The sequence below is a fragment of the Stenella coeruleoalba genome (genome assembly GCF_951394435.1).
Source record: "Stenella coeruleoalba genome assembly, chromosome: 2".
NCBI classification, from domain to species: Eukaryota; Metazoa; Chordata; class Mammalia; order Artiodactyla; family Delphinidae; genus Stenella; species Stenella coeruleoalba.
In genome coordinates, this window is record NC_137147.1 from 164,990,099 (window position 1) to 165,016,223 (window position 26,125).

The following is a 26,125-nucleotide window of genomic DNA, read 5'->3' on the forward strand; positions in this document are numbered from 1 at the left end:
GTTTCGTGAGATTTGTTTGCCTCCAAATAATAAATTCATGATATACTGTGAATGAGCAAGTAAAAATTTACATCTAGAACAATTCTTAATTTTAAACAACCCCGCCCACACACATAAGATAATATAACCACATCAGTGAAAGTTTGCAAGACAGAGTAACATATCAGCCATTACTATAATCACCCTCTATATATTTTGTAGATTTTAAGAACAAACAATTTTTCCTTGAGAGTAAAGCTTTGTGTCCCTGTGTGTTGAAGATGGCTTTGGTCAGTCTGTATTTATGTTTTTCTTCAATTCTTCTAGAATGCAGAGCCAAGCCAGATGCAGATTCCAAAAGAAACGGTAAGAGCTTTGTCTTTTGCAGGATGCAGAGATGTTGGAAAGATAAATTGAACTAACTTCTTACTAATTAATTATGAAGTTATGTGTCCTCTCTTTTCTTGGCTCATAATAGATCCTAATATACAAAGATTTATTAAATCCCAAAGTGGTCTTACCTTAAGTGACTTATCGCTACTACCCCAAATGGAGAATATTCTGTGATTATTTTTGATCAGACAGGGATAAAAAAGAGACATTAAAGACTTCCCTATTCACCTGCATATTAAGAGGGAGCAAAATTGGTGAGTGACTTATTGCTACTACCCCAAATGAAGAATATTTTGTGATTATTTTTAATCAGACAGGGATAAAAAGGAGACATTAAAGACCTGCATATTAAGAGGGAGTAAAATTGGTGAACTTAGTAGTTTAACATCTATCTATCTATCTATCTATATATATATATAGACTTCATGAGTTGTGAAGTGCTATAAGAGGCTACAAAAATGAAAAAAGAGAACAACTCAGGCATAGAAAAAATAGGGAGGGCTAAAAGTACAATAAAAATGTATCATAAACACGAAAAATAAAATATCAGCAATTAGACTAAACATATTGTCATAATAACTTATATTTAATAAGTTATTTATTATCAGTTATTATAGTATATTTTAAGGGGCTAATTCTCCCAACCGAAGTAAGCTTTCACAGCTTAGATTAAAAAGCAAAAAATAGGTGTTTAAAAGATAAATCCTAATATAGGCTGAAAATAAAGGAACAAGTTGAGTACTAACAGGTGGTACTAACATAATGAAAGTAAAGATTGCCATATCAGTCTCTGAACTTATCTTCTTTTTTGTGTGGGTGCATTGCATGGGGAAGAAAGAGAGGGTGTTTTATATTGACACCTGATATCATCCAGTAGAAATTCCAACAGTCAGGATCTTTTATAGATTAAACAGCACAGCACAAACACATGTCATTCCCAAACCTTTGTGAGTAAAATGAAACTTTAGCAAAACCATACCCATGGTGGGTGATGCTAATACATATTTTTCCAGAATTTGGCATATGTTAGATAGACAGATACAGTAAGAATACGAAGAAATTGAATAAAATAATTAACACTAATAATAGCATTACATAATTTAATTTTTCTTGACACATTCATAACCAGACAACTCTGAACCTAATAAACAAACAAAATGTTATTTTCAAATATTCCATCATTACAGAAATGGATGAATAATCAGACCTCAGAGGAAAATCAGTAAACAACCTTGAGAATATTACACATTCATAAGTACAGGTTGTAGGAAATTCACAGCCTTCATTTTTTACCCATTAAATCAATAGGTCTGTGATAGTTAATCAGAATCACAATAGTATTTATTTGTGTGTGTGTGTGGTGTGATGGCGGGTATGTTGAGAGGTGAGGAGAAATTGGACAAGTTGATTCTGAAGAGTCAAGTGGGGCACAAGAATGATTTATTTTAAAAGACAATAATGATAGCAAAAGGTATTTTAAAGCTAGAATACTTAAATAGCATGATATTGTTATAGGAACAGACAAGTAGATCACTGAAACACATTGATGATGTAAGCAGTCCCAGTGTTTACGTGTGTGTGCATGTTTGTTAGAGGAGACATTTCAAAATAGCGGTAAAGAGTGGTTTGTTTAGTGTTTAGAACAATTGGCCATTCACTTTAAAAAGTTAGATTCCTTTTTCTCACCATACACCAAAATAAATCTCAGTTAATTATGAAATTAAACCTAAAAACATACCAAAAAATACTGAGAAAATATGTGAAAAGTTTCTCTGATAACTTTGGAAAGTAAATGCTCGTCCCAGCATGGCAAAGCCAAATGTCCTAAGAGAGTAGATTGATAGATTTGTTTATATCTATTAAAAACCTTTCAGAGCAATAACCACACCATGAAAGAGTTGCAAGATAAATGCTAAAGGCATTTTGCAACGTGATCCTTGGGTGAAGAACCACTCTTTGGTGTTTGGAATCTTAATATCAGAACTTTTTGGAAAAGCCAGTGACTTCACACATAAACTATATCTGTTTATGCCTAAGATGATCTGAGATGGAAAATGATGATACAAGCAGTAAAGATAGGTGTGTTCTTTCAAAACATTTAGTCAGTCCTGTGAGGAGATTGAGGATTAGCTCTGAAGTTTGCAATCGCTAACGGGAAGAAGCAGCTTTGGCTTTAAATGCGGTATTGCGTTGAGAGTGTCTAGGTTTGTTCTGCTTCACTCCTCACCCACAAGCTTTCTGTGTTCTTGATAGCACGCCAGAGAAAATGACAATTCAGTCACCTTAACAAAAGAGATGATATATGTGTATGTGCGTCTGACTTGCAATTACAAACGGGAATTTTTTTCTGATAAGAGTTTTCCAAGCTAAGTTAAAGAAAGTACAGTTTTTTTGTTTGTTTGTTTTTGTCTAAATGTTTTCTTTTCGGTTTCTTGTTCTTTCTTTTCTCTCTCACATCTGGGCCTCTCTTTCTGCTCCTGCTAGGTGATACCATTTTGGGCTGTTAGAGGCTTCATGTTAAAATTATAATTAAAAACTTGAATTCCAGGATCTCTGCTTCTCTCTGTCTTTTGATGGCAAATCATTAAATTTATTCAAGTCGCAAAATTCTCTGATACTACTTAAACTTTCTGTGATTGTAAGCACTTTGAGAATGGAATGTCCTCAAGCTCAATTAGTTTGTTTGTTAGTTGATTATCACAATGACTCCCAGAACTGATTAAGTCCGAGAAATTTTTAAAAAGGTCATTTAGGTAGATGAGTAGGGCTGTACCAATAGTTGGTAGACCTTTTAAATATCTGAGAAGCAGGTTTCTTGTACATCTTCTAAATATTGTATTAATTAGTGAGAGCGGGCAACTAGAAACCCTACTGAGTTTTAGGTTATCTGTCCATTCAGAATTGGACAGAAAGCTGAATTATTTAGCAGAGGCTCAAGCTCACTTATTCCATGTCCTGAACAAACTCCTTTGCCTTTGAAAAGTTCATTCACTTGATAGTTTATTCCTGTGGATGTCCAGGTTGGACAAGACAATACATGGGTGTATTAGTCAGGGTTCTCCAGAGAAACAGGACCAATGGGATGCGTAGATATAGAGACAGAGATTTATTTTAAGGAATTGGTTTGTGTGATTATAAAGGCTGGAAAGTCCAAATCTGCAGTGTGGGCTAGCAGGCAAAGACCTAGCAGAGTCCATGGTGCCGATGAAGTCCAAACGCAGTCTGCCGGAGGATTCCCCCTTGCTCAGGAAGACCTGTCTTTCTGTTCTGTTTTCTGATTGGATGAGACCCAGTCACATTGTGGAGGGCAATCTGTTTTATTCAGAGTTCACAAATGTAAATGGTAATCTCATCCAAAAACACTTTCCAAGTGGACACAAAAGTAACCATCACAATGAAGTAGTGAATTTACCTACAGGCTATCAGGCCTGGACTTACCAAAGCGCCAGTTTCTTCTTTGGGCTTCAAAGAGCTATGCAGACCTCCTTAGGAAGGCCCCCAAGAACTCTTTGGTAAGATCCATGTAAGAATATAATTGTACATAAAACATATTCAGAGCTACTGGATAGAAGTAGGGCTTTAGAAAATAATAGTGTTCAGAGATGATACTAGACCATACGGATAAGACATAAAACATGCTTAAATGTCAAGAATTCAGCATTCATTCTAAGAGTTAGTGAGATCTCCCTGTAGAAACTGCAAGGATACATTGAGGAGATTTGGGGACCTTCCCTGAAGATCAGGAAGCATCTTGATAAGCTAACTTCAGACAGGTTATAATCTTGATTTGGAAATTTAATGAGCTAGTCAATAAGCATGGTCATAGACTTATTAAACTAATGGTTGTGGTATATCAAGTAAAGCCTACCATGTTGACCCCACTGTAAATTAAGAAAACAGTTGAAGGAATTAAGAAAACAGTCCCATTTACGGTAGGACCAAGAAGAATAAAATACTTGGGAATAAATTTAACCAAGGAGATAAAAGACCTGCACACTGAATGTTGTAAGACACTGATGAAAGAAATTGAAAAAGACAAAAATAAATGGAAATATATTCCATACTCACAGATTGGAAGAATTAATATTGTTAAAATGTCCATATTACCCAAAGCCATCTACAGATTCAGTGCAATCCCTGTCAAAATGCTGATGGCATTTTTCACAGAAATAGGAAAAAAAATCCCTAAAATTCACTGAAACCATATTGAATCTATTGGATCTCTAATAGCCAAAACAATCTTAAGAAAGAACAAAACTTGGAGGCATCACAATTCCTGATTTGTCTATATTACAAAGCTATAGTAATCAAAACAGTTTGATACTGGCATAAAAACAGACATATAGAACGGAATAGAGAGCCCAGAAATAAACCCACACATATATGATTAATTGATTTATGACAGAGAAGCCAAGAATATGCAATAGGGAAAGAGTAGTCTCTTCAATAAATGGTGATGGGAACACTGGACTGTCACATGAAAAAGAATGAAGCTGGTCTTCTATTGTACATCGTGTACAAAAACCAACTCAAAATGGATTAAAGATTTGAATGTAAGACCCCAAACCATAAAACTCCTAGAAGAAAACATATGGGGTAAGCACATTGACATTGGTCTTGGTGATGAATTTTTGGACTTGACACCAAAAGTAAAAATAAACAAATTAGACTACATCAAATATAAAGACTTCTGCACAGCAAAGGAAACCAATGAAATGAAAAGACAACCTCTGGAATAGTAGAACATATTTACAAATCATATATCTGATAATGGATTAATATCCAAAACATATAAAGAACTCACAACTCAATAGCAAAAAAGATAAACAATCGGATTAGGAAATGGGCAGAAGAACTGAACAGACATTTTTCCAAAGAGGACATACTGATGGACAACAGGTACATTAAAAGGTGCTCAACATCACTAATCCACAGGGAAATGTAAATCAAAACCACAATGAGGTATCACCTCACATCTATTAGAATGGTCATCAGAAGGACAGGAGATAACAAGTTGTGAGGATGTGGAGAAAAGGGAACCCTTGTGCGCTATTCGTGGGAATGTAAGTTGGTGCAGCCACTGTGGAAAAGAGTGTGGAGTTATCTCAAAAAAGTAAAGATAAAACTACCATATGATCTAGCAATGCCACTTCTGGGTATTCATTCAGAGGAAAAGAAATCTGGATCTTGAAGAGATATCTGCACTCCTGTGTTCATTGCAGCAGCACTTTTTACAATAGCCAAGATGTGGAAACAACCTAAATGTCCACCAGTGGATGAATGGATAACGGGGTGTGTGTGTGTGTGTGTGTCTGTGTGTGTGTGTGTGTGTGTACACACACACATGTTATATATATACATACATATATTGTATATCACTTATATGTGGAATCTAAAAAAGCCAAACTCATAGAAACAGAGACAAGAATGGTGGTAGCGAGGACCAGGAGAGTGAGGGAAAAAAGGAGATGTTGAGCTTTCCCTGGTGGCGCAGTGGTTAAGAATCCGCCTGCCAATGCAGGGGACATGGGTTCGAGCCCTGGTCCGGGAAGATCCCACATGCCACGGAGCAACTAAGCCTGTGCGCCACAACTACTGAGCCTGTGCTCTGGAGCCCACGAGCTGCAACTATTGAGCCCACGCGCCTAGAGCCTGTGCTCCGCAACAAGAGAAGCCACTGTAATGAGAAGCCTGTCTACCACAACAAAGGGTACACCTGCTCACCACAACTAGAGAAAGCCTGTGCGCAGCAATGAAGACCCAACGCAGCCAAAAATAAAATAAATAAATGTATTAGATGTTGGTCAAAGAGTATAAACTTCTAGTTATAAGATGAGTAAGTTCTGGGGATCTAATGTAGAGCATGGTGATTATAGTTAATAATAGTGTGTCATATACTCAAAAGTTGTTAGGAGAGTAGATCTTAAATGTTCTTGCCACAGAAAAGAAATGGTACTTTTGTGGTGTGATGGAGGTGTATTAGCTAAGCTGTGATGGTAATCATTTTGCAATATATAAATGTACCAAATCAACACTCTGTGCACCCTAAATTTACAGTGTTATATGTCAAATATACCTCAACAAAGCTGGGAAAAATAGTCAAATCAGACAAAGCAAATAGGGAGCCCCAAGTGGGGGACTGAATTACGGGTGGTTACATCTTCATCCAAAACTTTGTATAAGTTATTTGGGATAAACTGATCATCAGACATTTCTTTAGGCCTATAATGTAAATTAATTTCAATATCCTAGGTAACACAGATGAAAGAGTACAAAATTCTCTAATTTGAGTTTTTGTTGAAGATTTATACTGTCACACACTAATCATATGCTGACCTTAATAGTTTGGTTTTGAGCATCTAATGTTGCTATTATCACAAAGAATTTTATAAAATGTGTTCTGTTTCTAGTGCTTTAAATATTCAAACCTATTTTAAAGTCATGATTCAATGAAATACTTTTCAATCCAAATGACTCAAACTTAGTTTAAAACAATCTTATTCCAAGATTGGGATAGAATAATATTTTCATGATCTTACAAGAATAGTAATGATTTTGTATAGTGAATCTCTTATCAGTTTTTAGGGGATTCATTTGAAATTCCCTACTTCTATAATAAGTTAAGGATTTCCTAATGTTTGGTGTATTTTCCTTTGGGGAACATATCTTAGTTATTTTTTATTGTCCTTTTGTTGTATAGTGGTAAAAATTAATAACTTTAAAATTTATGATTTTTTTTGTTATTGAACTCAAGTTATTTTAAAGATTATGTTGGTAGTAATGTCTGTTTTTAAAATAAGAACTGTTTTAGATATAGCAAAACTATTCTGGGTTAATTACTACATGCAATTTTTATTCTAAAACATCATGCTGTCAGAAAAGTTTTAAGAATAGCCTAAGGAACTCCAGTATACCCTTCTCCCACATTCCCCAATTGTTAATATTTTGCCACATTTGATATGTAATTTTCTTCCATTCCCCCCTTTCCCCTCCCTGTAATTTTTCCTCCTTTCATTCCTACTATATAAGTTTTTTCAGAATTGAGATAAATTGTAGATGTAACTCCCCTTTATCTGTAAATCTTTAGTGTGTGTACTAGATCATATGGTAGTTTTATCTTTAATAAGAGCAAGGACATTTTCTTATGTAATCATGTTTAGTTACCAAAGCCATGAAATTAACATTGACTTAACAGTGTTGTATTACCCGTTGTCTCAGTTAGTGTCCTTCATGGTGTGCAGATGTGAACGAATGAACGAATACATAAGAAACAAATCCTTTGGATCACACCTGGCATCTAGTTGTCATGCCTCTTTAGTCGTTTTTAATCTGGAACATTTCTTCAGTTTACCTTTGCTTTTCATTTTTTTTTTTTTTTGCGGTACGCAGGCCCCTCTCTGTTGTAGCCTCTCCCATTGCGGAGCACAGGCTCCGGACGCGCAGGCTCAGTGGCCATGGCTCACGGGCCCAGCCGCTCCGCGGCACGTGGGATCTTCCCGGACCGGGGCACGAACCCGTGTCCCCTGCATCGGCAGGCGGACTCTCAACCACTGCGCCACCAGGGAAGCCCTTCTTTTCATTTTTGAAGAGCAAATTACTTTGAGAATGTCCCTCAATTTGGGTTTGTGTGACATTTCTTTGATTAAGGATTTTTCTGGCTTCACATTACAGATTAACAACTGTACAAAACCTGTTTTTTTTCCTCAAAATTTGTAGCATCAAGCGAAACATTTTAAAATTCTTGTTATTTATTTTACGTCTATTGTTTAAATCAGAAAAGAGCACAATAAAGCCAGATGTGACATTTTAACTTTGCTAATAAGAATAATTAAAATAATTAAAATTAAAATAAGAATAATTAATATCTCACATATGGGATAAATGAAAATATATAGCTTAAAGAAACTGGAGGGTTAGTCCTTTATGCAAAAAAATAAACATGATAACTTCTCTATTTAAAAAAATCCTCCTCTTGATTAAAACCGTAAATGGTTGTTATCAATTGTCTGCTCTACCTGCATATTATTTAATCTCTAGATATAGAATAAGTGTATTTTCTCTTTAACTTTTATGAAAACAGGTGTTAAGTGTGAGAATATGATGGCATAATTGCTTTTTAAGATCCATCATAAGGTTTTCCTTCCTAGCTCGTCATCCCCATCCCAGCACTAATCTCTGCCCAACGATTATGTTTCGGCCATGTAATATAATCAACTTTTACTTCCTTGTTACCCATTTTGCAGATTAACCGAGACTTAGAGTGGCCTATGGGCCAGCTGTCTCCTCTTAGCAGTTGGGGCTTGTTTGGAGAGGAGGGAAAACTGGGCTTTAGTGCTGATCATTTGTGGCTGTTTTTCTGTCTCGCTGCAGATATGTGTGTATCTTTTCTGCTGTTCTGAGGATAGCAGGAAAGTAAACAGCTTTCATACTGCCCATGCAGTAGGTTCCCTGCTTCTAATATGCTTAGCAAAAATGCCCTGTTTTTCTGGATATTAGAAGGCAAAAATGCCAATGGAGTAATGGCCGAGGGAAAACATGACAGGTTGCACTGATAGAAAATCACTTGGGGTACATACATGTCTGTACATGAGGGACATAATGTGCACTTGAGTGACATTCATGTCCAAATGGCTTGAGGAGCAAGTTAAAGGGAAACAAAATATTCATCATGTTTCCTTAGAAAGAACTTGACTCAAGAAATGGTTGAGAGAGTACAGAATCTGGATAGAGTAAGAATCGAAGGTGATAGAAAATTAGCTTCTCCTTTATATCAGAATGAAGAGATCCCCATACTAGTAAGATTTTGGGAAAATTCTCTATAAAGTAACCTTAAAAATGGTTTTTAAAGAGCAAATTTTTTTAAACATTTTGCTGCCAGAGAATTAAGTTCTCAAAGTTGGAATTAATTTCAGTCTTATGTCAAGAGCCAAATAGATTGATAATGCAATATCAAAGGAAAAGTACAATCTTTCACTTAAATGTTTTTAATGATAATAATGACTTAAGACTTGATAAGAAAGCTGAAAAAGAATATTATTCCCATCTGCAGTTTTCATAAGAAATGAAACTTTCCCATGCAGAATACAGTCTCCTTTAAGACAGGTTCAGAGCAGGGCACGTCAGGAAGTGACTTGAACTTGATTAAAATTTCTCTTCATATATTCAGTCAGCTCCTTATCTTGATTTTTCAAGTAGAAGAAAAATGAGAATTTTAAGCCTTTGTAAAACGTTATGGAAATGTCAAAATCAGTAAACGTTAAAAAGCCAAACGATATAAATCAGTAAGTGACAATTGAGAACCTTCCAGATTTGAGGCAAATAAACGTACTGAATGATCAGATCTAAATGTGCCCAGTTAAGGACTATCTTTGGTTTCCGTGTCTTTTCAAGTGCAACTTTCCCAGGAATATAAATACTGATTCTGATTCACAGAGTGAATTTTATCTTTCAGTTACTTCTGAATTTAAAGTAGGAGGGGCTGTAGTGTGTTTTGGTACTATTTTGTATTTCAAACATCAGAAACAGATTTTATATTGAAGTAGCTGTATTCGTTCACACAAGGTCTTTATTTACTACTCTTGAATTGTTTTGAACCGTATGGATGAAAATAAAATTTTAAGAGCAAAACAAGTATATAAAGATAGTATAGTAAATACGATGTCAATAGTAAATATGTCGTAGTAAATGTGATGCATAGTAAATATGATGTTAATGTTTTGATGTGAGTATCTAATGTTTATTTCTCCCAAATCCATTGATTTTATTTGACCTGTAATTATTCTCTAGGAATATTTTAAGTGTAAAAAGGCTTTTATAATGGGTAGGTATAGGCTTTATTTTGATTTTGATACTGAAATGTATTTACTTTGTATAGTTAACGTACTATCCCTTTGTATCTTTTCAAGTTGTTCTTTCTGTAAGATTCTTTATTATATATATAGTTTTCCTGTTTTTAACATATTAATGATTTTTTTTAAAACACACCTTGTCCTGATAACTATGAGGCTGTCTTTTGAGATGGCACAAAGAATGTTAACAATGAATATTAGTCAATTAGGAACTTTAAAAAATCATGTTATTATGGATTTGGAGATTTAAAAATAACATATCTTTTGTATTATGATAATCTTTAAAAAAAAATCTCTTACTGATACACTCTGTACTTCCAAAAATTATTTCATCTAATTGAGATATCTGAGATTGCATGTTAAATCTCCAAATTATTATTAAAAATTAATATTTAAAATTATTTTATCATTATTATGTTAATTTGATAATTATTAGAAAAATTTTAAAAATGTGTTGAGAGACAAAGAAAAAAACTGAAGTCTACCTACATTTCCATTGCTCTGCAATAGGCTTTCATGTGTGTAATTGAACATTCTTTAAAAGTGCAATCTTTAAAGGATGCGTTATACTCCAGCCTAATTATGTACCGTTAGATGTTGAACCATTAGATGTTGAACCATTCTTCAAGTGTAATTTAATATTGCTAGCTTGAATGAATAGGTGGATGCTGGAGAAATATTCCAAAATTACAAAAAGAGAAGGAGGAAAAGTTGTAGGACTAGATGAGTCATTTAGTTGTGATTCAAAGAGCTTGTGCCACATGTCTGTTATGCGACATAAAATGAAATGCTGAATTTGATAAAGAACTCTGGCCTCGTCTATTTGGAGATGGCCAGTGTAGAGCTGGGGTCCCTAAAGAGGATGACAGAAGGCAGATGGCTTCCTCTTCCGGTGTCCGACATTTTATATGTCATCTCACTGCCTTTCATCAGGTTATACTTGAAGCATTCATTTCCTCCCTGCTGTTTTAGGGGAGCTGAGCAAAAGTTCGTGTATCTCAAATGCGTCGGGTTCTGCAACAGTCTCCTTATGCACTCGACGGCTACAATTACGAAGTCAAAGCCGGCATGTACAACTCTTTAATTAAACAATATTGCTTGAATAATATCCCCAGCTGTAGATGTATCGTACAGTACTGTGGAAAAAAACTTCTCTAATGTTGTTTATCTCTACTTCGTCTCACAGATGTCGAAGGTTAAAACTCTCTAGTGACTCTCTGAAAATGAATACCGTTTTTTGTGCTGACTTTGTATCGTCAGGATTTGTTACTGTTTGTGAATAAAATGATGCACCCTTAGTGAACATTAAACTATTAATAACATTGAAAATTCTAGTGAAAAACAAAGGGACAAATGAGTTATATTTATTTATTTTTATTTCCTGCTGTTACTGCTTTTCTCCTGTGGTTTAGAATATATAAAGAGATTTTTAAAAAACCCACAAAAAACAAAAAAACAAACCAAAACTCTGAGTCTGCATGACTTTAGTCCTGCTACATTTTTTTCCCTATATTTCTCAGAATCTGGTTTAGGTTTGTTTCAATATTGAAACAAGTACCGCATAAAAATATTAACAGCTGGTTCCAGGAATCATCTGGAGGGGATGCAGATGCGCTGTTATCATGGATCTTGTTGTGGAACTTTGGTGGAGATACTGTGCCTGTTATGATTAAAGAACTGCTCATTAGCAGTCCTTAAAAATAACAGAAAGAAACATTGGAATATGATGCGCAATTTTGTTTCCTGTTAGAAAGCAGAAGATGAGGATACTGTTCTCACACCTGATGGCACCAGGGAATTTCTGACGTTTGAAGTTCCGCTGAATGATTCAGGATCTGCTGGTCTTGGCGTCAGTGTCAAAGGTAACCGGTCAAAGGAGAACCACGCCGATTTAGGAATCTTCGTCAAGTCCATTATTAATGGAGGAGCAGCATCTAAAGTAAGCAGATGTCAACATTATCAAGCTTATGCTCATTCACAAAAATGTTTAATTACAGCCCTATTCTTATTTTGGAAACATGGAAGCAGTAAGGGCGAATTCTTTCCTCTACCCTCTTAGATCCTGTTCCTATGACCTGTGAATTAAACTGATAAAAGACAGGTTAACAGGAGAAAATGTTTACAAACTTGATGGATGGGGGCTCCACAGGAAAAGTGAAAACCTAAAGAAGCAGTTAGACTTGGAAGCTTATATACCATTTTAGCAAATGCTGATAAATTGTGGAGTAGGGATTAGACAAAGAAAGAGGGTTCGGACTTCCAGGTGTGGTAAATAGTGGGATGGTAAATGTGTGAAGGAAACCGATGGTAGAAAAGCCTTATTTTGTAGGCTCATCTCAGTGCACCTCTGTCTCTGGTGGTGAGGGTCATTCTCCCCTTCCAGGTTCTGGAGAAGAGAGGGGGCACCTTCACAAGGAGAACCTTATGCCCACATTCAGCCAGACGCAGGGAGGACAGGTCCCCCTTCCTGTGTCTGCCATTTCTCAGTTGCCTTCTGCTAAAATAATCCCCATGCCAAAGTGGCGTGTTTTGGGGTAGCGTATTCTGATACCCTGTAACACTTAAATGTTTTCTGTTTTCTTCCTAATACCCCATCCATGATCAAACAACTAGTGCAATCTCAGTGATCTCTCACCGAGAGGAATTCATATCTTCGACTCCCCGTTTTGGGTCTCACAGAATTCACAGCCCATGGTCATTAGGGTGAAATGGAGGTTATCTCTGCAAAGACTTAGCTCAGGTTCTGGCGCAGAGCTAACCTACTGGAAAGGTTACTCTCTTCCCCTCCCCTCCCATCCCCTCCCATGGGTCACTTCTCCTGTTTCCCAGTCTAGAGAAAATTTCCTGGCTCTCTGTGAAGGGCGCACTTCTCTGCAATTGTCTAATAGCCTGGAGCTTTTGCACGTTGTGAATAACCTCTCTGGGTGTAAATAACCTCTCTGGGTGTCTCTGGAAGCAGGAAAATAATCACTTTGTGTCCTATGAATTAGTATGCTATTTTGGTAAACAGATTATGATAATGACTTGATTTACAAATGTATAAATGATTGAAGTAGACACAGGCTGCAAGGGCCGCTTACACATTATTCTGCTGGTGTTCAGTTGGGCATAATCCATTAGTATTAAAGCCCTTTTCTTTTTGCTCTGTTTTTATTTATTTATTTAACGAAAGGGAAAAGCAGCTGCTTTTATCACAGGCTATTTAATGGCACTTATTTTTAACCTGCCTCCTTCCCAGGATGGGCGGCTTCGGGTGAACGATCAACTGATAGCAGTGAATGGAGAATCCCTGTTGGGCAAGACAAACCAGGATGCCATGGAAACCCTCCGGAGGTCCATGTCCACCGAAGGGAACAAGCGAGGAATGATCCAGCTTATTGTGGCGAGGAGAATAACCAAAGGCACCGAGGTAAAGAATGAGGAAGACAAGAGGCATCTGAAATGGTCGTAGGACCAAGTTCTTCCCTAACATTGGGCCAAGAATGGCAGGTCCAGGGGCTTTACCTTGAAAGACTCAATTATCTTTGCGGGCCACGCCTTCCTGCTCAGAGCCCGCACTTCCTCTTCTGTTCAGCGGTGTTGAACCAGGAGGGAGAAACGTTGAAGTGATTGCTTGTTCCCTTGCTTATCTAAAACGGGTGCCTCTTGTAAAGCCCCTCACAGGGGAGAGTCTGTTTCTCTTGTGACATTGTCAGAAGTGTAAGCCCCCCTTCCTACCCCCGGCCCCCTTTCTCCTTCCCTGTAGGGCTGAGTATTTTCCTCCGGAGGGGCTGCCTTTTCAGTGGTATCTCCCGCATAAAGCCACAGTGGGTTCTGCACACGTGCTGCCGTCTGTAATTAGGCAATGGGTGGGAAGGTTTCCTCTCCCAAAGGGTGTGATCATCTGTCTTCCCAAATAGTAAAAACATACCAAGTAGACTTGCATAGCGGGGCATTTGAGAATGTAAAGGGAATTATATACAGATTTGTTAATTAATATTAGAACCTGAAAAAGAGTGTTTTCAAAGAATTTTTATAACGTATGTGCCACCTCTAGGAAACAGGTGGGACCTGCTTGCTCAAAGTATAACGTTTGTCGTTTTTGTTTTTATTGATGCTCAACTCCTCACATTTTTAAATCAACTAAGAGAAAATGATTAGCAAATGGTACAAACTGGAAAGTATATCCAGTATATGCTTAGGTGTTTTTCTTAATTTTTTCTTAATTTTAAAATCTGTGTTTAATATATAAAGCAAGCCACCGATGACGGCTCATCTGATCCTTTAATACAATAGGATTTTGCCACATACCCTTGTGCTCAGTGGGTAGTCGGTGGAGAGGTGACCAATTTTTGAAAGTTTACTGACCGTAGACTTATTTTTACACTTGTTTTTATTTTTCCAAATGGAGAGTGGCTTAATGCTAATTAACAAATTAGTTTCCACAACAACAAGAGAACAGTGTCACCTTAACTAAAAACCTCAGAGTGGAAAACTGTGGGAAGTAAAACATTTACTTTCTTATTATAAATATAAATGCTAATCCCTCAGGGTAGGCTATGGGATTGGCTTTCTTGAATGATAATTTTTATTGGTTTCCAAATCATTAACTGATGTTTTTTGTTTTTTTATAAATTTTATTTATTTATTTATTTGGCTGTGTTGGGTCTTCGTTTCTGTGCGAGGGCTTTCTCTAGTTGCGGTGAGCGGGGGCCACTCTTCATCGCGGATTGCGGGCCTCTCATTGTCGCAGCCTCTCCCGTTGCGGAGCACAGGCTCCAGACGCACAGGCTCAGTAGTTGTGGCACACGGGCTTAGCTGCTCCGCGGTATGTGGGATCTTCCCAGACCAGGGCTCGAACCCGTGTCCCCTGCATTGGCAGGCGGATTCTCAACCACTGCACCACCAGGGAAGCCCAACTGATGTTTTTAATGTAGGTCCTCCAAAGAGCTATGTGAAAAATTCTCCACAGTAAGTTCCCAAGACACAGTGTTCTTTATTAGGTCTTTTTCAAAAATGGAATAATTTCATATACCCTAAGACTGTATTCGTGTGACAGATGTTCATTGAGCATCTACTACATTCAGAAAATAAGTTAGATCCTGGGGATAAGGTGGTGAATACAGACAGATGGAGTTCCCTCTCTGGACGTTCTCCTGGACCATAGATCATATTCTTAGTCTCTTTAAAAACAAACTAAAATTTCTCAAAGTTTTCCTTTAGAGAGAAACATTGAAATGTTGTAGGGGGACTTAAAATGTAAGAAACGGACTGAAGGGCAGCATCCTGAATCCAGACGTGTTTTTGTCTGGCTCAGGTGGTTCCCCAAACAAACCTATACCAACCTGAAAACGTTTTGATAAAAGCACTGATTTGATCCCCTGTTGCCCTATAAAACACACAGAATTGGAATCCCACTGCAGTATCTCTGTCTCATTCACTTCTGCGTATGAATTTATGTGAATGAAAATGATTTAAGTAAGGGAACAGAGGCGGTAGGCAGTAATAGACTTTAATATTCAATATTCTTTACGGTATCATTTTCATACATTGCTGGTTATTACTATTTCTTAGGATAGAGTAAGCTTATAAAGCAATTATGTCAAAAAAAATCTTATCACGAGTGCTGTGCTCTCTTTGTAATACCAGCGAAAAGCCTTTTGTACTGACAGGGTTTAACTGAAGGATTCTGTGAAGACAGAAGAGCTCATTTCAGCTTCCCATAAGTCTTAAGACATGACTTTGCTGCCGTTGTACTTATATATTACCTTTGCAGAAACATCTCCCTGAATTACTGGGAGGGTACGTGTAAGTTATGTTACCGTAAATATTGATATAAGCATAGGGTGCCTTTTGTACTGACAGGGTTTAACTGAAGGATTCTGTGAAGACAGAAGAGCTCATTTCAGCTTCCCATAAGTCTTAAGACATGACTTTGCTGCCGTTGTACTTATATACTACCTTTGCAGAAACATCTCCCTGAATTACTGGAAGGGTACATGTAAGTTATATTACCGTAAATATTGATATAAGCATAGGGTGTCTTGTCACGGATGAACCTCAGGCCAGAATAATGAGTTCTGTCCTCCTGGGTCCATCTGTCAGCCGTGTGGTCCGGCCTTTGACAATATCACAGAATTATATTTTACTAACTCATCTTTAAATCAAGGGTTTGCATACTTATTTTCAAGCTAGAGAAGATGAAAATTCGCAGAAGAACATCTTTTGTGCTTTGTCACCTCTTCCCTTGCCCTCTTCTATATGTGGGAAGTACTGTCTGTTATCTTAGTATGTTTTCTTCAAAATTGGCAACTCTTGGCACGAAATACCATCTTCCCTTGCACTTCCCTGGTCTTTGTCCCCATACAGCACATTTGAGACATGTTCTAGAAGATGCTTCTCAGTCCCTTCCACTTGACTTCTCAGGAGTCTGTGAACACTGCCTCGTTCTTGAATCCTTTCCTGCCAGCTCTCTCCGTTTTTCTCCTGCTTCTCTCTGGCCCTCTGTCTCCTTTAAGCTTGCTCTCTTCTGCCTGTTCCTTTTTTGGTTAGTATTCCTCAAGGCGTTCTCTGGGCTGTGTCTTCTTCCTCACATGCTCCCTGGGAGACCTTCATTCCTTGGTCTTCAGGTACCACTTTCCTTATGATGAATCCCGTGGTCCTGTTTTCAGCTCAGGACTCTACTCTAGTTCCAGATTCCTCTGTCCAGCCACCCATGGAGATGTCCACTGGTATGTCTCTCAGGCACCTATGCTTTTTCCACCAAAATCCATTCCTCCCTCAGTTCTTCATCTATCTTGTCCTCCTTCCCCCCGAGATAGCTCCACTGTTTCTTTACTTGTAGAAGCTGGAAATCTGGGGTGGCTCTGACCTCTCAAATGCCTTTCCTGTCTCTGTTGCCTCCTCCTCTGGAATCTCTCTCCTCCCTCACTCCTCTCCATCCCCCTGCCCTTACCCCATCCTCTCACCGGGCTCTCTGCTGCAGCTCCCTGAAGGACTTCTCTCTCAACCCATTTTGTCTACATGGCAGTAAGGCACATCTTCCCACAAAACAAACTGACCGTGTCACTTCCGGCCGAAATCTCTTCGGGAGCTTTCCTTCCTTTCCAGGATGGGTGCCAGTCTCCATCATGTGGCCACTAGGACGTGCACAAACCAGCCCCTGTGTCCACCAGCCTGTCCCTTACACGACCTGAAATTTCTCAGATGTCTGATGCTGCCTTTCACCTCTGGATTTTCCACGTGAGTCAGTTCTGCTCCTTGTTCTAGCAAAGTCAGCCTTTAGATTTCAGTATCCTCTCTCCAGAGCCTTTCCGTAGCCCTGGGTACTCACCTTCAGGCAGCAGCTGTCACACCATCATGGTTCCTCTCTGGTTTTCTTTGGTGGGAACTGCAAATTCTGAGATGGCTGGGACCTTGTTCATCTCTCCATCGCTGGGGTCCAACCCAAGGCTGACACCTAAACATGGACTGAATGATGAGGGAAATAATCCCAGAGAGTCGAGCCTTTTTAGAAGAAAAAAATTAACTTGGTTACTGTTAGACACTGAAGTTCTAACAAGGCAAGGTAACAGAATTAATATTTTAGCAGTGATTCTGGATTTCCTTCACTTTCCTTAGCTCTGATGCTCTTACTTATTTAAAAACATTCCATAAGCAGTAATTATTTCTTTAAAAAAGAGAGAGAAAAGAAATGGCTTTCCTTTGTTTTGTGCTCCTGAAGGATGGATGAACTTTTTTGGCATCTCTTCCATTGGAAAGAATACATAAAGCAAGAGGCAGAAACATTGGTATCATTGCAAAGGACGAATTTGTTGAGGACTTTGAAGGAGAACTTTGGGAAATGGGTATTGAAAGTCACTTGTGTAGGAGAATTATGATAATTCTAAATGTTCCAAGGAAATTAGTATTTGTAGGAATTACTGCAATTTAACCTAGTTTGCAGTCACTTCATTATATCTTTGTTAGACATGATTTCATATAAAGCCTGCCTTGGTACCAATAGAGAGTAAGACCAGGTAAGTTTTCTCTTAGCCCCCATGCTGAGGAATTTAGTCACCAAGGACTACTTTTTTTTTTAAGAAGAAGAAATAAAACTTTTTATTTCCAGATAACATGATTTCTACGTAAAAAATCCTAAGGAATCTACAAGGCAGTTACTTTAGAACAAGTAAGTGAATTTAGCAAGATCATAGGACAGTAGGCCAATGTACAAAATCCATTTTATTTGTATGTACTAGGAATAGACAATTTGACAGTAAAATAAAAATCAATATCATGTACCGAAATATCAAAAATCATAAAATACTTAGGGATAAATTTAACAACACAGATAATCTCTGTACTCGTAATTCTATAAAACGTCACTGAAAAATAAAATAGACCTAAATTAGTGGAGTGATATATGATTAGCAGACTCAGTATCACTGAAGTATCAGTTCTCTCAAATTGGCCTATTGATTTAATAAACTCTCATTAATCATCCCAGCAGGAATTTTTATAGTAGTGGACAAACTGATTACCGATTGGGATTATTAATTTTTATATTATTTATTATTAATGTTATATTATTATTAATATTATTTAATTTATATGAAAATCTAGAACTGGAAAAACTATTCTAGGATGAAAATATCATTGGTTGCTTTTGGGCGGGTTGGGATTGAGTGGGAAATAATAGGAAGGAATTTAATGAGGTGATGGCAATGCCCTTTATCCAGAGAGGGGTGTACATTACATGGGTTTATCAATTTGGCAAAACTCACTGAACTGACCAAGGACTACTTTAAAGTGAATTCTCTCTCTACGTTTAATTCTCTTAGAAAGCTACATTAGAATAGGAAGGGACCTAAGGTATCGTTTATGATTCTCTTTATTTTATATATGAAGAAATAAATACAGAGAAGCCAAATGAGGTGCTTAATGGCTGCAAGGCCAAGGTAGTGGCAGAGTAATTTAGAAGCAAGGCGTCCATCCCTCTTATGCACATGAGAGGGTCTGATTGCCTGTGAGTGTGGGGTTCAAGCAGTTGATACTCTGGCTGTGTTGGGAAGAGGTGGACAGTAAACCCATGAGTCCCAGCGTCAGGCAGGCCATCGCGTTCTGGGTCTGTCACATCTAGGCTTACTTCATCCTCTGGTCAGTGCTATCAGCCACATGGGAACGTGGAGGACGTTAGCTGTGGTTCTGCATGAAAGCAGAACCTGGAACTGAACCCTGAAACTCCAGCCACTCTTCTCCAAAGAAAGCTAGACCCTGTCTTACTGGTCATTGTCCTGTGTTAACTTGTCCTTCGGGTGTTAGTCCTTTCTGCGATGTGTGATTGTCTCGATCAACCTTCTGTTACTTTCAGCCTTGTGCTGTGCTCTTAGCTTTAAAGGCCCGCTTGCACATGGCCTATACGTCTGAGATCTCTAAACCGATTTAAGGAAACTCTGAGTCATTCACTCAGAAATGGATTTATTCATCCAATTATTCACCCAGTGCCTGCTCTGTGCCAGGAATTGGGGATAGAAAAGAATAAGCTTATAAAGACTGAAATATCGGATAATGAGATCCTGCCACTTACTAACTGGGACCCAGGTTTAGGTTTGCTGGAGGGGAAACTAGGGCCATATCTATGCGAGCTTTTCACCGTTTCTAGTTGAGATGGTGGGATACGTTTTCTTTATGTGAAAGACATGATTCGACCCACTATTGCACACTTATAACAACTTGAGATTTTATTAAGCCCCACAGATATTGTATTCGTTTTTTAAAAGAAACCAATATTTTACCTTTTCCTAGGAAGAGTAGGCAAATGTGTAATATGAAGCATATGCACTGGACAATATCCAGTTCTTTGTTATTGAATAGCACTTATTATTTTCTGATTGTAAAAGCAATATATGGTCCTTTGAATATCTTTTTAAGAGCGTACTACATTACATTGTTTATAGATATGGGGTAATTCCCAATTTTTGTGTCTTTGTAAATGAAGTTCTGATAAATATTGATCAGCATGAATCTTTATGATTCACCTAACTTATTATTTTGTGAGGATAGTGACCACAAAGTGAAATCGATGGCCTGGTCACAGAATATAGGATATTCTTCGGCCTGTGACATATCTCTCCACGTTACTCTGGGAAGAGACTGGATCACTTTATGCTGATCCCCAGTATGAGTTATCTTGCTGCAACCTAGTTTTCTTTAATGGTGTAAAGACTTTCCTATTTTCTTAGGGATGGAGTTGAGGGCGTCCCACACAATTGTCCCTACTCGGGACTGAGTTCTGTTGGATGGAAGAACATTTTTTGCAGTTAAAACGACAAAGTGAAAATTGCAGTTCTTTTATTTTGGTGTCTTCTTTGAATTAAGCTTAATTTGATAAGGTTTTTATATGTGGAGATGATCAGAAGGGCCTGGGAGCAGCCCATACTGCAGGAAGGCCAGGCCAGTCTTCCAGGACTGCCCTCCTTGGAGTGGCTAAGCTCCCACTCTGATGATGCGATGCATTCCTCTTTCTTAAACTCAATTGCTTGTAACAAAAAAAATCATCAAAAGATTTAAAACAAAACTCTGTACTCCAATCAGTTTTTTTTTAAGAAATTAAAAGGCATTGTGTCTTCTGTTAAATATTTATGTATTTGGCCATTGATGTCTTCATTTAAATCTGTCTTTTGAGATGCAAATTAGACATGGTTAGGGAGGTGGGGAGGTACAGAAGCTTTCCCATGAAAGTGTTCAAGTACAAGGTTCCTAATGAACAGGCATCTTATTGTTTTTCTCTGGAAAGCCTGCATGTGCTATTTTTAAAATAGAATTTTTATTTGACTTTATAAAATTCTAAAATAGCCTCTTGGGATATTTAGGGATTTCTCATAAAGGTGCTTTATAAAGATTTTATCATCTAGAAAATTGCAGTTATATGCTTCAATTAAATGTATTTGTTAAGCAAACTCGAGGTTGTGTTGTCTGTCTTATGATTAAATAAATTATTGTGTAGGATGCAGGTCTTGTGTGTTGAGACTTGTATAGCAGGTCTCTAATGTATGTGCTCATTAAAAAAATTCACACATGCCTGTTTTTAAAGGGATTGGGTATTTGTTGTGTTTGTTTTTACTTCTCCAAAGTACCTTGGAATTTAGGAATAATGTTCTTTCAGAAAATGTTCTTGTATTTTTTTACATCTAAGACCTGGAATATTTAATTTACTTTTCAGTAAAGCTGTCAGTTGTAAGCTGCAATTTAAAAAAAAAAAAAACTAATAAATCCTCATTTCACAATTTAAACCTTATTGAGTCTAATTCACTAGCGCTGCAAGTTTATTATTCTCCCGCAGTTTGACGTGCCTCCAATTGTAATTGTGTTGACCCTTCAGTGCATTAAATCTCCCCGGTGCTTATCAAACTGGGCGAGATAAGTCTACAATTCGGAACTTCATTAAATATCTCATTTATATTAAACAGATGATAGCTTCTAACAGAAATAATAATTTGTTCAGGTGAAGGAGCCACAGTTGTGGTTTCCTCTGTTTGGAATGTGCAGTCCTCTCTCCACTTTGCTGTGCTCTGCTCCCTGCCTCCACACGGGCCCCTCCACCCCACCCCCCAGCCCTCCCTGTCTCTGGCTGCCGGCCAGCTCCGAAGCATCATAAGATTTTAGTTGGTGGGGTTAACCTCAGAGCCCACACTGGGAGGATTTGTGTGCTTTGTTCCTCCTTGTTTCATGGCTTTACTAGTATAGAGTTCTCACTCATATTATGTTTATGAAGTGTATGACTTTATAAGGCACAGCTGTCTTAAACAACGCCACATACCATTTTAATTCTTGGTGATGGGAATCCACCTATATTCTTTGCTTATCTAGCAGATTCTGTATATTTGCAAAATAGCTACCTTTGCCTGCCTTATTAGAATACTGGGTTTTTTACTTCTGTTTTGTCAATATCCTGTGTAGTTTATTTTCTCTCAGTTACTATCTCATACTGAAGAACACAATGAGAGAATAGGATGATTGTTTCTAATTTCAGCAGAAGAAACTGAGGCTCGGTGTATTGTTGAAGACACCCGAACTGACAAGTGGTCTTTAGGTCTTAGAGAGCGGGTGGTCATTCTCCCCCCACACACACCAAGGTGTGCTGTTAGGTGTATTTATGCACTCTAAGTGTGAAAAGTAGACTTAAATTCCAGCTTCCATTCTGATAATGATAAAGCATGTCTAGCGCAGGGCAACATCGCATAAAGATTTCTGAGTTAAACCATAACTCAGATTGACTTCAACAGGTACTGTCAAGCTGAAAAAAAATAAGCAACAAGGTGAGTGTGATTAAAAAGCCTTTAATCTACATATTTTTCCTCCAGTGGTTGAAATCTGACAGCTTCATGGGAGGCACAGTGTAAAGTGGCACAGAAAGTTGGTCATTAGGCAAAGCTGTCATCGCAAACTATTTTGGTACAGGGTGAAAAGTTCTAGTTCATTTGGTACCCAGTTCGATGCAGACCCTGGGCAAGTTGGGTCTAATTCCCCCATGCTGGTCATGGGCCTCCAGTTCTGACTTTACCTCGCCCCCCCACCCCGCTCTCTGCAGCTGAAGTCACCTGGGAGCCCCTCTGGACCTGAGCTGCCCATTGAAACGGTGTTGGATGATAGAGAACGAAGGATTTCCCACTCCCTCTACAGCGGGCTTGAGGGGCTTGATGAATCGCCCACGAGAAATGCTGCGCTCAGCAGGATAATGGGTGAGTCAGGTAAAACCCTGTTGATCACGTCTTGTTTTTATGCTTTTACTGGTTCACAGAGAGGTTATTAATGTAACATTAATATAAAGGAGGCCCATGATTTCAAGGGGAAGAGGAGCAGCTTCATTATAATCATTCAGGAAGTGTTAATGTGAAGAGAGGAAGTCAATACATTGATTTTGTTAAGTGAGTTTTGGATCCTGTAACGTGGGAAAGAGAAAAAAGAAGGGGATCACACAGAAGTGTTTTCCAATGATCAAGATATTCTTAGCATGTTTGAGACGATAAGTGAAGCTGTGGTTTTGTTTTTAAATCAACATTTAGTGGCTTATGGCAAGAAGGATTCAAAAGTTACATGTTTACAATAGCACTGTTTGGAGGGAGGGGAAAAATATGTGTATGCATGTATGTGAATATTCACATTTTGTGGCCTGTACTTAATAAGGTGTTACCCTTTTTCAATTGCATCTTGACTTTTTCAAAGCCTTCATTTGAAAATCCTGAAACTAGTTTTTCACATCCTTTGTCTGCATTCAGCACCATACTGTCTGCGTGGCCCCCAGTGAGGAAGGAGGTGATTAGCACTTGCTCTGCAGCCGTTCAGCTCTCTGCTAACAGATCCCGTTAATAAAGACTTGCTTTGCCACCAGAGTGGTTTGATTTACTGAGTTGCTCATCTTGGGATTCGCTTGTGAGAGTTGTCAAATTTAACACATAAGAAGCTGTTTTGATTAAAATAGCACGTGACATAAAACACTCATTGCTGGTGTGTTTCGCAAGCCTCTAATATGAAGTACAACCTAAATTTAACTCCATTTTGAGCACACTTAATGGAGATTTAATACAATCCACGTCTCCATTAGGAAGCTTCGCTGGAACGGGAATTTGTTTCCTTCATCAGTGGATGTTTATGGAAAGCCTGCTGTTGGCAAGACATTGTGTATATACTTTTGCTGTAGATACAAAGACAAGTGAGAATCAGTCTGCCGTCAAAGAACTTTCTAGCGGGCACGATAGGAAAAACACGTGAACGTGACTGGTAGAATTTTCTGTTGTTCTTCCTCTAATCCTTCCAGCTTTCTTGTTTGGAAAAATCGCTAAATTCCTCATTTCTTAGTTTGTGACGTGTAGAATGAAGACGCGCCAGCTCTCTGGTTTAATTTTGCCAACAGTTTTCTTTTGGCCTGCTTGACATAGTGCCAGTCGGGGAAGGACGCGGAAGATACTGCACACCTGTCAGGTGACAGGCATTGCACATAGTTTGTCAGATTAACCTTTGCTTATTAATGATCACTCTCCTCACCGCGGTGGGGTTTTCCCTACTTTCCTGGTTTTGCTGTGACACTTTATCTTCGTTAAATACTTCTTTTTTTTTTTGCGGTACGTGGGCCTCTCACTGCTGTGGCCTCTCCCGTTGCGGAGCACAGGCTCCAGACGCGCAGGCTCAGCGGCCATGGCTCACGGGCCCAGCCGCTCCGCGGCACGTGGGATCTTCCTGGACCGGAGCACGAACCCGCATCCCCTGCATCGGCAGGCGGACTCTCAGCCACTGAGCCACCAGGGAGACCAGTTAAATACTTTTTTATTGATGAAAATTCAAGACCCCTTGAGCGAGAGAGTGTATGTGTTCCCTGGATCTGCGTGCATACAAAGTGATTCGCTGTAATTTCCCCTTTATTATAGGAACATAGGACTTGCCATACTGAATCAGACCATTGGTCCACCAGTTCCTGTAACCTGCGTCCTGACTCCAGTCCCTGATGCTTCAGAGGAAGGCGAAAAACTAAAACTAAAAAACAAACCCCCCTCCCCAATTCACCTAGTGACCTTTGGAAATGCTGTATATATGGGTTGAGGATACTTTCTTTTTCTTCAGTCTATTGCTCTGATTTTATTAGCTGTGGCCTCGTTAGTCCTCTTAAGTTTGCACTAGAGTTGGCATTTTTTTCCCTTCCCTCTGCTAGAGATGTAATGGACTTGAAAATGCCAGATGCTTCTGCTGGGGCAGTAATCGTCCAGCTCTGTGCTTTGTGATGTACTGTGCGTGGCCTTTTGGGCTGGGGTGGGGGGCAGTGACAGACTCCTTACTCTTCGTTGGTAGGCCAAATTGATGTGAACGATTTGGATATTTTCTTAAGATAGTTTTTTACATGTTGTGTGGGAAACTAGGGATCCCATATAGTTTTACTCTGAGAAATATATATGCTTAATTTGATTTATCTTGAGTTTTACAAATTCGAGAATTCCTCAGTCTTTGTCAGTCCCTATTTCAGCATCATGGGCCCTAAGAAACAGACAGTGTTCGTAACATCACTTTCCACTTAAAGTTAGAAATCTTGCAAAGATAGTACCTTGCAGCAAGATACCAAAGCCAGGTACCAAATATAAGAAATTAAAGCATTGACTTTCAGTTAACCTAAACCAATAGCAACAGTATTTACTGCTGGGCACAGTATCTGGGTGCATGGAAAATTTTCAGATCTTGTCTGGCTAGCAGTCGTCTTCTCTACCTTTAGGATATCTCCTGTGTAGACACCAGTGGAGGTGGTGGTATCTGTTCCGTGATCTGCTATGATTCAGATAGAACTTTGTATTGAAATTCCAGCTGACTACATTAAGAAGTGATTGATTTTATGTGGACAGGGTGAATTTTCATGTAGCATATTCCTCCTGTGGGACTCTAGACCCAAAAGGAGCTTTGAGGCTTTCTGACTCATTTCTATGGGAACCTAACCCAGGAGAGAAGCTTCCAAAAACTAGACCAAAAAAGGAAGAGATTTTAGAGTTGGAAGCATGTCAGATGTCATCAGCTACACTTTCCCACTTAACAGATAAAAGAACTAAGTCCCAAGATCCCATGACGATTTTTGTTTTATTTTGTTCTTGGCTCTTTCCTCTTTCTAAAAATAGCCATCTCTGAGGAATACTGGGATCACACAATAAGTGTTAGTGACATTCATCCTTTATTGACACCCATTTTTAAGTACCCACATTTTCAAGCAACTGGCTTCAGACAGTCTTAACAGAATCTTCCATTCTGGCAACCAGTGTGATTTAAAAATCAAAGAAGTTATTTTTGCAACAACCTTACAAATCGTGTACTCCAACCTACTAAACGTCTGTTCAGGGGAATTCTGGCCCGAAGAAGTTAAGTGACAGGTCTGAAGCCCCAGACTTCCGTGTTTCTGAACCAGAATTACGATG

The 26,125-nt window shown here is 38.4% G+C and overlaps 1 protein-coding gene across 18 annotated transcripts in view; it reads left to right on the forward strand.

The window, feature by feature from the left end:
• The window catches only part of PARD3 (par-3 family cell polarity regulator), a 637,508-nt gene that overhangs the window by 371,417 nt on the left and 239,966 nt on the right, over positions 1 to 26,125 (forward strand). For 6 of the 18 annotated variants that reach the window (XM_079913062.1, XM_079913076.1, XM_079913072.1 and 3 more), the window contains 4 exons: positions 307 to 345; positions 11,971 to 12,159; positions 13,459 to 13,629; positions 22,771 to 22,930. In XM_079913062.1, coding sequence (XP_079769188.1) covers positions 307 to 345; positions 11,971 to 12,159; positions 13,459 to 13,629; positions 22,771 to 22,930 — 559 coding nt within the window. Of the gene's footprint in view, positions 1 to 306; positions 346 to 11,970; positions 12,160 to 13,458; positions 13,630 to 22,770; positions 22,931 to 24,604; positions 24,995 to 26,125 lie in introns of those variants that run through there. The other 12 variants (XM_079913073.1, XM_079913078.1, XM_079913074.1 and 9 more) reach the window with 4 other exon arrangements.